Source organism: Cheilinus undulatus, linkage group 7 (genome assembly GCF_018320785.1).
Source record: "Cheilinus undulatus linkage group 7, ASM1832078v1, whole genome shotgun sequence".
In the NCBI taxonomy this organism is placed as follows: Eukaryota; Metazoa; Chordata; class Actinopteri; order Labriformes; family Labridae; genus Cheilinus; species Cheilinus undulatus.
Window position 1 is genome coordinate 54,178,821 of NC_054871.1, and position 17,787 is coordinate 54,196,607.

Consider the following 17,787-nt stretch of genomic DNA (forward strand, 5'->3'; position numbering starts at 1 on the left):
AAAGCTCTGTGTGTGATTGACAGCTCTGTCTGATTGACAGCTTTGTGTTTGATTGACAGCTTTGTGTTTGATTGACAGCTCTGTGTGTGATTGACAGCTCTGTCTCTGATTGACAGCTTTGTGTTTGATTGGCAGGTCTGTGTTTGATTGACAGGTCTGTGTTTGATTGGCAGCTTTGTGTTTGATTGACATGTCTGTGTTTGATTGACAGCTCTGTGTTTGATTGACAGGTCTGTGTTTGTTTGACAGGTCTGTGTTTGATTGACAGGTCTGTGTTTGTTTGACAGGTCTGTTTTTGATTGACAGGTCTGTGTTTGATTGACAGGTCTGTGACTGATTGACAGCTTTGTTTGTGATTGACAGCTCTGTGTTTGATTGACAGCTCTGTGTTTGATTGACATGTCTGTGTTATATTGACAGGTCTGTGTTTGACTGACAGCTCTGTGTTTGACTGACAGGTCTGTGTCTGATTGACAGCTCTGTCTGATTGACAGGTCTGTGTTTGATTGACAGCTCTGTGTTTGATTGACAGCTCTGTGTCTGATTGACAGGTCTGTGTTTGATTGACAGGTCAGTGTTTGATTGACAGCTCTGTCTGATTGACAGGTCTGTGTTTGATTTACAGCTCTGTGTTTGATACACAGGTCTGTCTTATTGACAGGTCTGGGTTTGATTGACAGGTCTTTGTCTGATTGACAGCTTTGCGTTTGAATAAACAGGTCTGGGTTTGATTGACAGCTTTGTGTCTGATTGACAGCTCTGTGTCTGATTGACAGCTCTGTGTTTGATTGACAGCTTTGTGTCTGATTGACAGGTCTGTGTTTGATTGACATGTCTGTGTTTGATTGACAGCTCTGTGTTTGATTGACAGGTCTGTGTTTGTTTGACAGGTCTGTGTTTGATTGACAGCTCTGTGTTTGATTGACAGCTCTGTGTTTGATTGACAGCTCTGTGTTTGATTGACAGGTCTGTGTTTGATTGACAGGTCTCTCTAACATGATGTCAGATGGGGAGTTTCTGCGGACCAGCTGTGGTTCTCCAAACTATGCTGCTCCAGAGGTGATCTCAGGAAGGTCTGTGAGTGTTTCTGCCTGTTTGTTTTTTTTCTGTGTGTAAATGCTGACTCAGAAATTATTGCCTGTTTTCATTTCATCATTTGAGAGATGTGGATTTAAAGCAGAAGCTCATTTTTCAATGATCCTGACAGTGTTATTTTATATTCTCTGTTCTTATTAGGATTTTGGAACCAACATGTATTTGTGGGGTTTTATTTAGCCCTTGTTTTTGTATTTCATGAATTGACCACTAGGGGGAGCCAAGGCTCCAGGTGATGTCCTGTAGGTGTGTCAGTAAAAGCAGATAGTTTTTTTAACGATGTCATCCTGTTGAAGTGTAACCTGGCATAATCAGTGATGACAGCTTTAATGTTTTTTAGTGTGCAATGTGTGGGCAGTGGCACCAGGGGATTTACTGACGCAAAGACAGGCAGGTTCCTCATGCTCTCAGGGGCCTCATCATCAATCACTATCAGTGATTAAAACATGTATTTGGATGTAAATAAGAAAGCGTGAGTGAAAAACATAACATCAAGACAAATACTAGTTATCCCAAAAGTTCCTGGAGGACCCCTGGCCCCAACAAGGTCCAGATGACTTCATATCAGACTAATGAGAGTTCAGCAGATCCCAATAGACAGACTGAAACTATGAGGTGGTGGATGGCTGTGTGCTTAAAGGGATTAATAAATCCAGATGTCTGTAGAGTCAGTAGAACCGATATGTCCCCATAGTGAGCATCTGTGTTTAAGTTTCACCTGGACTGGACAGGTTCAGATGTTAGGATGGAAGGAGTTCAAGTTCTTATGATCTTCTCAGAGCTGATGGAGGACATTCACTGATGTTCATCTGTATAAGGACTGGTGTATGTTGGTGCATCAATGATATGCTAAAATAACAGAATATTACAGGACATTTGTAAAGGCCAAGAGTGCATGGCCTCTGTGTTTGATTCATCTGTGTTTGATTTACAGCTTTGTGTTTGATTGACAGCTCTGTGTTTGATTGACAGGTCTGTGTTTGATTGACAGGTCCGTGTTTGATTGACAGCTCTGTGTTTGTTTGACAGGTCTGTTTTTGATTGACAGCTCTGTGTGTGATTGACAGGTCTGTTTTTGATTGACAGGTCTGTGTTTGATTGACATGGTCTGAACCCAGAGAATGTTTGATTGGACAGGTCTGATTGACAGGTGACCAGCTGTCAGAGAATGGACCTGATGGACCCAGAGAATGGCCCTGAATGCTGACTCAGAAATTAGAGATGTGATTTAAAGCAGAATCAGAGATGGACCCAACATGAATGCCCAGAGAATGGACCACTAGGATGGACCTGATTGATGACAGACCCTGATAGACCCAGAGAATGGACCCTGATGGACCCAGAGAATGGACCCTGATAAACCCAGAGAATGGCCCCTGATAAACCCAGAGAATGGCCCCTGATAGACCCAGAGAATGGACCCTGATGGACCCAGAGAATGGCCCCTGATGGACCCAGAGACTGGACCCTGATAAACCCAGAGAATGGACCCTGATAAACCCAGAGAATTGCCCCTGATAAACCCAGAGAATGGACCCTGATAGACCCAGAGAATGGACCCTGATAGACCCAGAGAATGGCCCCTGATAGACCCAGAGAATGGACCCTGATAAACCCAGAGAATGGACCCTGATAAACCCAGAGAATGGACCCTGATAAACCCAGAGAATGGACCCTGATAAACCCAGAGAATGGCCCATGATAAACCCAGAGAATGGCCCCTGATGGACCCTGAGAATGGCCCCTGATGGACCCAGAGAATGGACCCTGATGGACCCAGAGAAGGGCCCCTGATAAACCCAGAGAATGGACCCTGATGGACCCAGAGAATGGACCCTGATAAACCCAGAGACTGGCCCCTGATAAACCCAGAGAATGGCCCCTGATAAACCCAGAGAATGGACCCTGATAAACCCAGAGAATGGACCCTGATAGACCCAGAGAATGGCCCCTGATAAACCCAGAGAATGGATCCTGATAAACCCAGAGAATGGCCCCTGATGGACCCAGAGAATGGACCCTGATAGACCCAGAGAATGGCCCCGGATAAACCCAGAGAATGGACCCTGATAGACCCAGAGAATGGACCCTGATAGACCCAGAGAATGGCCCCTGATAAACCCAGAGAATGGACCCTGAAAGACCCAGAAAATGGATCCTGATAAACCCAGAGAATGGACCCTGATAAACCCAGAGAATGGACCCTGCAAACCCAGAGAATGGACCCTGATAAACCCAGAGAATGGACCCTGATAAACCCAGAGAATGGCCCCTGATAAACCCAGAGAATGGCGCCTGATAAACCCAGAGAATGGACCCTGATAAACCCAGAGAATGGACCCTGATGGACCCAGAGAATGGACCCTGATAAACCCAGAGAATGGACCCTGATAAACCCAGAGAATGGCCCCTGATGGACCCAGAGAATGGCCCCTGATAGACCCAGAGAATGGACCCTGATGGACCCAGAGAATGGACCCTGATGGACCCAGAGAATGGACCCTGATAGACCCAGAGAATGGACCCTGATAGACCCAGAGAATGGACCCTGATAAACCCAGAGAATGGCCCCTGATAAACCCAGAGAATGGACCCTGATGGACCCAGAGAATGGCCCCTGATAAACCCAGACAATGGCCCCTGACAAACCCAGAGAATGGGCCCTGATAGACCCAGAGAATGGACCCTGATGGACCCAGAGAATGGCCCCTGATAAACCCAGAGAATGGACCCTGATAGACCCAGAGAATGGCCCCTGATAAACCCAGAGAATGGCCCCTGATAAACCAGAGAATGGCCCCTGATAAACCCAGAGAATGGCCCCTGATAAACCCAGAGAATGGACCCTGATGGACCCAGAGAATGGCCCCTGATGGACCCAGAGAATGGACCCTGATAAACCCAGAGAATGGCCCCTGATGGACCCAGAGAAGGGCCCCTGATAAACCCAGAGAATGGACCCTGATGGACCCAGAGAATGGACCCTGATGGACCCAGAGAATGGACCCTGATAAACCCAGAGAATGGCCCCTGATAAACCCAGAGAATGGCCCCTGATAGACCCAGAGAATGGACCCTGATAAACCCAGAGAATGGACCCTGATGGACCCAGAGAATGGACCCTGATAAACCCAGAGAATGGACCCTGATACACCCAGAGAATGGACCCTGATAAACCCAGAGAATGGACCCTGATAAACCCAGAGAATGGACCCTGATAGACCCAGAGAATGGACCCTGATAAACCCAGAGAATGGACCCTGATAAACCCAGAGAATGGACCCTGATAAACCCAGAGAATGGACCCTGATAAACCCAGAGAATGGACCCTGATAAACCCAGAGAATGGCCCATGATAAACCCAGAGAATGGCCCCTGATGGACCCTGAGAATGGCCCCTGATGGACCCAGAGAATGGACCCTGATGGACCCAGAGAAGGGCCCCTGATAAACCCAGAGAATGGACCCTGATGGACCCAGAGAATGGACCCTGATGGACCCAGAGAATGGACCCTGATAAACCCAGAGACTGGCCCCTGATAAACCCAGAGAATGGCCCCTGATAAACCCAGAGAATGGACCCTGATAGACCCAGAGAATGGACCCTGATAGACCCAGAGAATGGACCCTGATAAACCCCCAGAATGGACCCTGATAAACCCAGAGAATGGACCCTGATAGACCCAGAGAATGGACCCTGATAAACCCAGAGAATGGACCCTGATAGACCCAGAGAATGGACCCTGATAGACCCAGAGAATGGCCCCTGATAAACCCAGAGAATGGACCCTGAAAGACCCAGAAAATGGATCCTGATAAACCCAGAGAATGGACCCTGATAAACCCAGAGAATGGACCCTGATAGACCCAGAGAATGGACCCTGATAAACCCAGAGAATGGACCCTGATAAACCCAGAGAATGGACCCTGATAAACCCAGAGAATGGCCCCTGATAAACCCAGAGAATGGACCCTGATAAACCCAGAGAATGGACCCTGATGGACCCAGAGAATGGACCCTGATAAACCCAGAGAATGGACCCTGATAAACCCAGAGAATGGACCCTGATAAACCCAGAGAATGGACCCTGATGGACCCAGAGAATGGACCCTGATAAACCCAGAGAATGGACCCTGATAGACCCAGAGAATGGACCCTGATAAACCCAGAGAATGGACCCTGATAAACCCAGAGAATGGACCCTGATAAACCCAGAGAATGGACCCTGATAAACCCAGAGAATGGACCCTGATACACCCAGAGAATGGACCCTGATAAACCCAGAGAATGGACCCTGATAAACCCAGAGAATGGACCCTGATAAACCCAGAGAATGGACCCTGATGGACCCAGAGAATGGACCCTGATAAACCCAGAGAATGGCCCCTGATAGACCCAGAGAATGGACCCTGATAAACCCAGAGAATGGACCCTGATAGACCCAGAGAATGGACCCTGATAAACCCAGAGAATGGCCCCTGATAAACCCAGAGAATGGCCCCTGATGGACCCAGAGAATGGCCCATGATAAACCCAGAGAATGGACCCTGATGGACCCAGAGAATGGACCCTGATGGACACAGAGAATGGACCCTGATAAACCCAGAGAATGGACCCTGATAGACCCAGAGAATGGAACCTGATAGACCCAGAGAATGGACCCTGATGGACCCAGAGAATGGCCCCTGATAGACCCAGAGAATGGACCCTGATAAACCCAGAGAATGGACCCTGATAAACCCAGAGAATGGCCCCTGATAAACCCAGAGAATGGACCCTGATGGACCCAGAGATGGCCCCTGATAAACCCAGAGAATGGACCCTGATAAACCCAGAGAATGGCCCCTGATAGACCCAGAGAAGGGCCCCTGATAAACCCAGAGAATGGACCCTGATAGACCCAGAGAATGGACCCTGATGGACCCAGAGAATGGACCCTGATAAACCCAGAGAATGGACCCTGATAAACCCAGAGAATGGACCCTGATAGACCCAGAGAATGGACCCTGATAAACCCAGAGAATGGACCCTGATAGACCCAGAGAATGGCCCCTGATAAACCCAGAGAATGGATCCTGATAAACCCAGAGAATGGCCCCTGATGGACCCAGAGAATGGACCCTGATGGACCCAGAGAATGGACCCTGATAAACCCAGAGAATGGACCCTGATGGACCCAGAGAATGGCCCCTGATAAACCAAGAGAATGGACCCTGATAGACCCAGAGAATGGATCCTGATAAACCCAGAGAATGGACCCTGATAAACCCAGAGAATGGACCCTGCAAACCCAGAGAATGGACCCTGATAGACCCAGAGAATGGACCCTGATAAACCCAGAGAATGGCCCCTGATAAACCCAGAGAATGGCCCCTGATGGACCCAGAGAATGGCCCCTGATAAACCCAGAGAATGGACCCTGATGGACCCAGAGAATGGACCATGATGGACCCAGAGAATGGACCCTGATAAACCCAGAGAATGGCCCCTGATAGACCCAGAGAATGGACCCTGATAAACCCAGAGAATGGCCCCTGATAAACCCAGAGAATGGACCCTGATAGACCCAGAGAATGGACCCTGATAAACCCAGAGAAGGGCCCCTGATAAACCCAGAGAATGGCCCCTGATGGACCCAGAGAATGGCCCCTGATAAACCCAGAGAATGGCCCCTGATAGACCCAGAGAATGGACCCTGATAGACCCAGAGAATGGACCCTGATAAACCCAGAGAATGGCCCCTGATGGACCCAGAGAATGGACCCTGATAAACCCAGAGAATGGCCCCTGATAAACCCAGAGAATTGACCCTGATAGACCCAGAGAATGCCCCCTGATAAACCCAGAGAATGGCCCCTGATAAACCCAGAGAATGGACCCTGATGGACCCAGAGAATGGCCCCTGATGGTCCCAGAGAATGGACCCTGATAAACCCAGAGAATGGCCCCTGATGGACCCAGAGAATGGACCCTGATGGACACAGAGAATGGACCCTGATAAACCCAGAGAATGGACCCTGATAGACCCAGAGAATGGAACCTGATAGACCCAGAGAATGGACCCTGATGGACCCAGAGAATGGCCCCTGATAGACCCAGAGAATGGACCCTGATAAACCCAGAGAATGGACCCTGATAAACCCAGAGAATGGCCCCTGATAAACCCAGAGAATGGACCCTGATGGACCCAGAGATGGCCCCTGATAAACCCAGAGAATGGACCCTGATAAACCCAGAGAATGGCCCCTGATAGACCCAGAGAATGGCCCCTGATAAACCCAGAGAATGGACCCTGATGGACCCAGAGAATGGACCCTGATGGACCCAGAGAATGGACCCTGATAAACCCAGAGAATGGACCCTGATAAACCCAGAGAATGGACCCTGATAGACCCAGAGAATGGACCCTGATAAACCCAGAGAATGGACCCTGATAGACCCAGAGAATGGCCCCTGATAAACCCAGAGAATGGATCCTGATAAACCCAGAGAATGGCCCCTGATGGACCCAGATAGACCCAGAGAATGGACCCTGATAAACCCAGAGAATGGCCCCTGATGGACCCAGAGAATGGCCCCTGATAAACCAAGAGAATGGACCCTGCAAACCCAGATAATGGACCCTGATAGACCCAGAGAATGGACCCTGATAAACCCAGAGAATGGCCCCTGATAAACCCAGAGAATGGCCCCTGATGGACCCAGAGAATGGCCCCTGATAAACCCAGTGAATGGCCCCTGATAAACCCAGAGAATGGCCCCTGATGGACCCAGAGAATGGACCCTGATAAACCCAGAGAATGGACCCTGATAGACCCAGAGAATGGACCCTGATAAACCCAGAGAATGGCCCCTGATAAACCCAGAGAATGGACCCTGATAGACCCAGAGAATGGACCCTGATAAACCCAGAGAAGGGCCCCTGATAAACCCAGAGAATGGCCCCTGATGGACCCAGAGAATAGCCCCTGATAAACCCAGAGAATGGCCCCTGATAGACCCAGAGAATGGACCCTGATAGACCCAGAGAATGGACCCTGATGGACCCAGAGAATGGCCCCTGATAGACCCAGAGAATGGACCCTGATAAACCCAGAGAATGGCCCCTGATAAACCCAGAGAATTGACCCTGATAGACCCAGAGAATGCCCCCTGATAATCCCAGAGAATTGCCCCTGATAAACCCAGAGAATGGCCCCTGATAAACCCAGAGAATGGACCCTGATGGACCCAGAGAATGGCCCCTGATGGTCCCAGAGAATGGACCCTGATAAACCCAGAGAATGGCCCCTGATGGACCCAGAGAATGGCCCCTGATAGACCCAGAGAATGGACCCTGATGGACCCAGAGAATGGCCCCTGATAAACCCAGAGAATGGCCCCTGATAAACCCAGAGAATTGACCCTGATAGACCCAGAGAATGGACCCTGATAAACCCAGAGAATGGACCCTGATAGACCCAGAGAATGGCCCCTGATAAACCCAGAGAATGGCCCCTGATAAACCCAGAGAATGGACCCTGATAGACCCAGAGAATGGACCCTGATAAACCCAGAGAATGGCCCCTGATAGACCCAGAGAATGGACCCTGATGGACCCAGAGAATGGACCCTGATAAACCCAGAGAATGGACCCTGATAAACCCAGAGAATGGACCCTGATAAACCCAGAGAATGGCCCCTGAAGGACCCAGAGAATGGCCCCTGATAAACCCAGAGAATGGACCCTGATGGACCCAGAGAATGGACCCTGATGGACCCAGAGAATGGACCCTGATGGACCCAGAGAATGGACCCTGATAGACCCAGATAATGGCCCCTGATAGACCCAGAGAATGGACCCTGATGGACCCAGAGAATGGCCCCTGATGGACCCAGAGAATGGCCCCTGATGGACCCAGAGAATGGTCCCTGATAGACCCAGAGAATGGACCCTGATGGACCCTGACAATCCCTGAGAATGGACCCTGATGGACCCAGAAAATGGACCCTGATAAACCCAGAGAATGGACCCTGATAAACCCAGAGAATGGACCCTGATGGACCCAGAGAATGGACCCTGATAAACCCAGAGAATGGACCCGGATAAACCCAGAGAATGGCCCCTGATAGACGCAGAGAATGGACCCTGATGGACCCAGAGAATGGACCCTGATGGACCCAGAGAATGGACCCTGATTGACCCAGAGAATGGACCCTGATGGACCCAGAGAATGGACCCTGATAAACCCAGAGAATGGACCCTGATGGACCCAGAAAATGGACCCTGATAAACCCAGAGAATTGACCCTGATGGACCCAGAGAATGGACCCTGATAGACCCAGAGACTGGCCCCTGATGGGCCCAGAGAATGGACCCCGATAGACGCAGAGAATGGACCCTGATAAACCCAGAGAATGGACCCTGATAGACCCAAAGAATGGACCCTGATAGACCTAGAGAAAGGACCCTGATGGACCCAGAGAATGGACCCTGATTGACCCAGAGAATGGACCCTGATGGACCCAGAGAATGGACCCTGATAAACCCAGAGAATGGACCCTGATGGACCCAGCGAATGGACCCTGATAAACCCAGAGAATGGACCCTGATGGACCCAGCGAATGGACCCTAATGGACCCAGAGAATGGACCCTGATAAACCCAGAGAATGGACCCTGATAGACCCAGAGAATGGACCCTGATAAACCCATAGAAAGGAACCTGATGGACCCAGAGAATGGACCCTGATTGACCCAGAGAATGGACCCTGATGGACCCAGAGAATGGACCCTGATAAACCCAGAGAATGGACCCTGATGGACCCAGAGAATGGACCCTGATAAACCCAGAGAATGGACCCTGATGGACCCAGAGAATGGACCCTGATAAACCCAGAGAATGGACCCTGATGGACCCAGAGAATGGACCCTGATAAACCCAGAGAATGGCCCCTGATAGACCCAGAGAATGGACCCTGATGGACCCAGAGAATGGACCCTGATGGACCCAGAGAATGGACCCTGATGGACCCAGAGAATGGACCCTGATGGACCCAGAGAATGGACCCTGATAAACCCAGAGAATGGACCCTGATAGACCCAGAGAATGGACCCTGATAAACCCAGAGAATGGACCCTGATAAACCCAGAGAATGGACCCTGATAGACCCAGAGAATGGCCCCTGATAAACCCAGAGAATGGCCCCTGATAAACCCAGAGAATGGACCCAGATGGACCCAGAGAATGGACCCTGATGGACCCAGAGAATGGCCCCTGATGGTCCCAGAGAATGGACCCTGATAAACCCAGAGAATGGCCCCTGATGGACCCAGAGAATGGCCCCTGATAGACCCAGAGAATGGACCCTGATGGACCCAGAGAATGGACCCTGATGGACCCAGAGAATGGACCCTGATAAACCCAGAGAATGGACCCTGATAGACCCAGAGAATGGACCCTGATAAACCCAGAGAATGGACCCTGATAGACCCAGAGAATGGCCCCTGATAAACCCAGAGAATGGACCCTGATAAACCCAGAGAATGGACCCTGATAGACCCAGAGAATGGCCCCTGATAAACCCAGAGAATGGCCCCTGATAAACCCAGAGAATGGACCCAGATGGACCCAGAGAATGGACCCTGATGGACCCAGAGAATGGACCCTGATAAACCCAGAGAAGGGCCCCTGATAAACCCAGAGAATGGCCCCTGATAGACCCAGAGAATGGACCCTGATAGACCCAGAGAATGGACCCTGATGGACCCAGAGAATGGCCCCTGATAGACCCAGAGAATGGACCCTGATAAACCCAGAGAATGGCCCCTGATAAACCCAGAGAATTGACCCTGATAGACCCAGAGAATGCCCCCTGATAAACCCAGAGAATGGCCCCTGATAAACCCAGAGAATGGACCCTGATGGACCCAGAGAATGGCCCCTGATGGTCCCAGAGAATGGACCCTGATGGACCCAGAGAATGGACCCTGATGGACCCAGAGAATGGACCCTGATAAACCCAGAGAATGGATCCTGATGGACCCAGAGAATGGACCCTGATGGACCCAGAGAATGGACCCTGATAAACCCAGAGAATGGACCCTGATAAACCCAGAGAATGGCCCCTGATAAACCCAGAGAATGGACCCTGATAAACCCAGAGAATGGCGCCTGATAAACCCAGATAATGGCCCTTGATAAACCCAGAGAATGGACCCTGATAAACCCAGAGAATGGACCCTGATAAACCCAGAGAATGGCCCCTGATAAACCCAGAGAATGGACCCTGATAAACCCAGAGAATGGACCCTGATGGACCCAGAGAATGGACCCTGATAAACCCAGAGAATGGACCCTGATAGACCCAGAGAATGGAACATGATAAAACCAGAGAATGGCCCTGATGGACCCAGAGAATGGACCCTGATAAACCCAGAGAATGGACCCTGATAAACCCAGAGAATGGCCCCTGATAAACCCAGAGAATGGACCCTGATAAACCCAGAGAATGGACCCTGATAGACCCAGAGAATGGACCCTGATAAACCCAGAGAATGGCCCCTGATAAACCCAGAGAATGGACCCTGATGGACCCAGAGAATGGCCCATGATAAACCCAGAGAATGGACCCTGATGGACCCAGAGAATGGACCCTGATGGACCCAGAGAATGGACCCTGATAAACCCAGAGAATGGACCCTGATAGACCCAGAGAATGGACCCTGATAGACCCAGAGAATGGACCCTGATGGACCCAGAGAATGGCCCCTGATAGACCCAGAGAATGGACCCTGATAAACCCAGAGAATGGCCCCTGATAAACCCAGAGAATTGACCCTGATAGACCCAGAGAATGGACCCTGATGGACCCAGAGAATGGCCCCTGATAGACCCAGAGAATGGACCCTGATAAACCCAGAGAATGGACCCTGATAAACCCAGAGAATGGACCCTGATAGACCCAGAGAATGCCCCCTGATAAACCCAGAGAATGGCCCCTGATAAACCCAGAGAATGGACCCTGATGGACCCAGAGAATGGCCCCTGATGGTCCCAGAGAATGGACCCTGATGGACCCAGAGAATGGACCCTGATGGACCCAGAGAATGGACCCTGATAAACCCAGAGAATGGATCCTGATGGACCCAGAGAATGGACCCTGATGGACCCAGAGAATGGACCCTGATAAACCCAGAGAATGGACCCTGATAAACCCAGAGAATGGCCCCTGATAAACCCAGAGAATGGACCCTGATAAACCCAGAGAATGGCGCCTGATAAACCCAGATAATGGCCCTTGATAAACCCAGAGAATGGACCCTGATAAACCCAGAGAATGGACCCTGATAAACCCAGAGAATGGCCCCTGATAAACCCAGAGAATGGACCCTGATAAACCCAGAGAATGGACCCTGATGGACCCAGAGAATGGACCCTGATAAACCCAGAGAATGGACCCTGATAGACCCAGAGAATGGACCCTGATAAACCCAGAGAATGGCCCCTGATGGACCCAGAGAATGGACCCTGATAAACCCGGAGAATGGCCCCTGATAAACCCAGAGAATGGCCCCTGATAAACCCAGAGAATGGACCCTGATAAACCCAGAGAATGGACCCTGATAGACCCAGAGAATGGACCCTGATAAACCCAGAGAATGGCCCCTGATAAACCCAGAGAATGGACCCTGATGGACCCAGAGAATGGCCCATGATAAACCCAGAGAATGGACCCTGATGGACCCAGAGAATGGACCCTGATGGACCCAGAGAATGGACCCTGATAAACCCAGAGAATGGACCCTGATAGACCCAGAGAATGGACCCTGATAAACCCAGAGAATGGCCCCTGATAAACCCAGAGAATGGACCCTGATAGACCCAGAGAATGGCCCCTGATAAACCCAGAGAATGGATCCTGATAAACCCAGAGAATGGACCCTGATAGACCCAGAGAATGGCCCCGGCCGACCCAGAGAATGGACCCTGATAGACCCAGAGAATGGACCCTGATAAACCCAGAGAATGGCCCCTGATAAACCCAGAGAATGGACCCTGATGGACCCAGAGAACGGACCCTGATAAACCCAGAGAACGGACCCTGATAATCCCAAAGAATGGACCCTGATTGACCCAGAGAATGGCCCCTGATAAACCCAGAGAATGGATCCTGATAAACCCAGAGAATGGCCCCTGATAAACCCAGAGAATGGACCCTGATGGACCCAGAGAATGGACCCTGATAGACCCAGAGAATGGACCCTGATAAACCCAGAGACTGGCCCCTGATAGACCCAGAGAATGGACCCTGATAGATCCAGAGAATGGACCCTGATGGACCCAGAGAATGGACCCTGATGGACCCAGTGAATGGACCCTGATGGACCCAGAGAATGGACCCTGACAAACCCAGAGAATGGCCCCTGATGGACCCAGAGAATGGACCCTGATTGACCCAGAGAATGGACCCTGATGGACCCAGAGAATGGACCCTGATAAACCCAGAGAATGGACCCTGATGGACCCAGAGAATGGACCCTGATAAACCCAGAGAATGGACCCTGATAAACCCAGAGAATGGACCCTGATTGACCCAGAGAATGGACCCTGATAAACCCAGAGAATGGACCCTGATAAACCCAGAGAATGGACCCTGATAAACCCAGAGAATGGACCCTGATGGACCCAGAGAATGGACCCTGATAGACCCAGAGAATGGACCCTGATAAACCCAGAGACTGGCCCCTGATAGACCCAGAGAATGGACCCTGATAGATCCAGAGAATGGACCCTGATGGACCCAGAGAATGGACCCTGATGGACCCAGAGAATGGACCCTGATGGACCCAGAGAATGGACCCTGACAAACCCAGAGAATGGCCCCTGATGGACCCAGAGAATGGACCCTGATAAACCCAGAGAATGGACCCTGATGGACCCAGAGAATGGCCCCTGATGGACCCAGAGAATGGACCCTGATAAACCCAGAGAATGGACCCTGATAAACCCAGAGAATGGACCCTGATTGACCCAGAGAATGGACCCTGATGGACCCAGAGAATGGACCCTGATGGACCCAGAGAATGGACCCTGATGGACCCAGAGAATGGACCCTGATGGACCCAGAGAATGGACCCTGATGGACCCAGAGAATGGACCCTGATGGACCCAGAGAATGGACCCTGATGGACCCAGAGAATGGCCCCTGATGGACCCAGAGAATGGACCCTGATGGACCCAGAGAATGGACCCTGATAGACCCAGAGAATGGCCCCTGATAGACCCAGAGAATGGACCCTGATGGACCCAGAGAATGGACCCTGACAATCCCTGAGAATGGACCCTGATGGACCCAGAAAATGGACCCTGATAAACCCAGAGAATGGACCCTGGTAAACCCAGAGAATGGACCCTGATGGACCCAGAGAATGGACCCTGATAAACCCAGAGAATGGCCCCTGATAAACCCAGAGAATGGCCCCTGATAGACGCAGAGAATGGACCCTGATGGACCCAGAGAATGGACCCTGATTGACCCAGAGAATGGACCCTGATGGACCCAGAGAATGGACCCTGATAAACCCAGAGAATGGACCCTGATGGACCCAGAAAATGGACCCTGATAAACCCAGAGAATGGACCCTGATGGACCCAGAGAATGGACCCTGATGGACCCAGAGAATGGACCCTCATAGCTCTCTCCTGTACCCCCCCGTTATGATCGGCCCTGCTCTAACGTGCTCCTGTATGGCTGTTGTATCTTTTGGTGTAATTGTTGTGAAGGAAACGTTTCCTGTTGACATAAATATTTGTTCACATAAGGATGTTTGAACGATGGCGTTTTCACCGTGGTGTTTTCTTGTCTCTTTAGGTTGTATGCAGGTCCAGAGGTGGATATCTGGAGCTGCGGGGTCATCCTGTACGCTCTGCTGTGCGGCACGCTGCCCTTTGATGATGAACACGTCCCCACGCTGTTTAAGAAGATCAGGGGAGGAGTCTTCTACATCCCTGAGTATCTGACACGCTCAGTGGCATCTCTCCTCATGCTCATGCTTCAAGTCGACCCTCTGAAGAGAGCCACCATCAAAGACATCAGGTGATGGGGTCACAGGTGTCTCAATGCCGTTCTCTTTTTGTGTGTTTAAAGTCCTCCTCTTCTTCTTCTTCTGTGGTTGAACTCTTGATGTAAACAGTGCAGCGTCAGGGTTTCAGAGCTGTCATGGCGTTATTTAAAATTATTCTCCCTCCTCTCATCCTTCAGGGAGCATGAATGGTTCAAACAGGACCTGCCGGGTTATCTGTTCCCTGAGGATCCTTCGTATGACGCCACAGTCCTGGACGAGGAGGCCATCAGAGAAGTCTGTGAGAAGTTTGAGTGCACTGAGTCAGAGGTGGTGTCCAGCCTCTACAGCGGCGATCCACAGGTAGGAAGGACACCTGTATGACTGCTGTGATGGTAACGTCAGATGCTACAAGGTTAGGTAGGACTTTATCTGAGTCTCTAGGGATGTTTTCTCCAGGTTAATAATACTTCTATTTCCTTTATCTTCCATCCAGGACCAGCTGGCTGTCGCCTACCACCTCATCATCGATAATCGCCGCATCATGACGCAGGCCAGCGAGTTCTACCTGGCCTCCAGTCCTCCTCAGGGTTCCTTTATCGAGGAGGGCATGCCCCTTCCCCCGGGGGTCAAACCCCACCCAGAGAGGATGCCCCCTCTCCTGGCAGACAGTCCCAAATCTCGCTGTCCTCTGGACGCTCTGAACACCACCCGACCCAAACCGCTGGCTGTGAAGAAGGCCAAATGGCACCTGGGCATCCGGAGTCAGAGCCGACCCTACGACATCATGGCAGAGGTTTACAGAGCCATGAGACAGCTGGGCTTCGACTGGAAGGTAGGGCTGAAGGTCCTTCATATGGTTATGGTACCTACTTCCTGTTTTCTCATTTAGACCTTTTTTGTTCACTTTTACTGGTGAAAAACAACACTTGGTCATTCTGACAACATTAAGAACAGGGATGCAGGGGAAAGGACAAGTAGAGGGAATCTAGTTTAACTTCTCTGGCCTGGAAGGTGACACAGCAACAAGAGGAGCTTTTTCCATGTCATGTTGTAAATCACACAGGGACTCTGACAGAAGACCATTTCTGCACCCAAATCTATGCTGGTTTCTACAACAGAATGATCAGGACCATGGTGAGGAGCTCAGACATCAGGAGGAAGCTCATACTAGTCAGTAGAGGGAATCAGGATATGCTGGTCACCCCCTTTTAAGGTCTATCAGCAACATCCAGTTAGGAGGAGACCACAAGGTGGACCCAGAATGGGCTGGAGTGACTAAAAATCCATCCTGGTCTGGAAACAGCCCAGGATCCCCAGGAAGGAAGTGGAAAATGAAACTGGGGAGATGGATGGGTGTTTATGGATGGGTGGATGTTTATGGATGGATGAATAGATGGATTGATGGATGGACGTTTATGGATAGATGGATGGATGTTTATGGATGGATGGATGGATGGATGGATGGATGGACGGATGGATGATGTTTTAAATGGATGGATGTTTATGGATGGGTGGATGTTTATGGATGGATGGATGGATGGATGGATGGATGTTTATGGATGGGTGGATGTTTATGGATGGATGAATAGATGGATTGATGGATGGACATTTATGGATAGATGATGGATGTTAATGGATGGATGGATTGATGGATGTTTATGGATGGATGGATGGATGGATGGATGTTTATGGATGGGTGGATGGCTGGATGGATGATTGATGTTTATGCATGGATGGATGTTTACCGATGGGTGGATTTTTATGGATGGATGAATGATGGATTGATGGACATTTATGGATGGATATTTATGGATGGATGGGTGATGGATGTTAATGGATGGATGGATGGATGTTTATGGATGGATGGGTGGATGTTTATGGATGGATGGATGTTTATGGATGATGGCTGGATGTTTATGGATGGATGGATGTTTATGGATGGATGGGTGGATGTTTATGGATGGATGGATGTTTATGGATGGATGGATGGATGGATGGATGGATTTTTATGGATAAATGGATGGATGGATGGATGTTTATGGATGAATGGATGGATGGGTTTTAATGGAAGGATTGATGTTTATGGATGGATGGCTGGATGATGGGTGTTAATGGATGGATGGATGTTTATGGATGGATGGCTGGATGATGGGTGTTAATGGATGGATGGATGTTTATGGATGGATGGCTGGATGATGGGTGTTAATGGATGGATGGATGTTTATGGATGGATGGCTGGATGATGGGTGTTAATGGATGGATGGATGTTTATGGATGGATGGCTGGATGATGGGTGTTAATGGATGGATGGATGTTTATGGATAAATGGATGGATGGACGGATGGATGGACTGATGGATGTTTATGGATGAAAGGATGGATGGGTTTTAATGGAGGATGGATGTTTATGGATGGATGTTTATGGACGGATGGCTGGATGATGGGTGTTAATGGATGGATGGATGTTTATGGATGGATGGCTGGATGATGGGTGTTAATGGATGGATGGATGTTTATGGATGGATGGATGGATGGGTGTTAATGGATGGATGGATGTTTATGGATAAATGGATGGATGGACGGATGGATGGACTGATGGATGTTTATGGATGGATGGCTGGATGATGTGTTTAATTGATGGATGGAT

General features: G+C 50.0%; 1 protein-coding gene across 2 annotated transcripts in view; it reads left to right on the top strand.

Moving 5' to 3' along the window:
* Positions 1-17,787, top strand: part of prkaa2 (protein kinase, AMP-activated, alpha 2 catalytic subunit) — a 75,634-nt gene that overhangs the window by 53,793 nt on the left and 4,054 nt on the right. For both annotated transcript variants that reach the window (XM_041790540.1, XM_041790541.1), the window contains exons 5-8: positions 986-1,073; positions 14,949-15,173; positions 15,339-15,501; positions 15,635-15,973. In XM_041790540.1, coding sequence (XP_041646474.1) covers positions 986-1,073; positions 14,949-15,173; positions 15,339-15,501; positions 15,635-15,973 — 815 coding nt within the window. The remainder of the gene's footprint in view (positions 1-985; positions 1,074-14,948; positions 15,174-15,338; positions 15,502-15,634; positions 15,974-17,787) is intronic.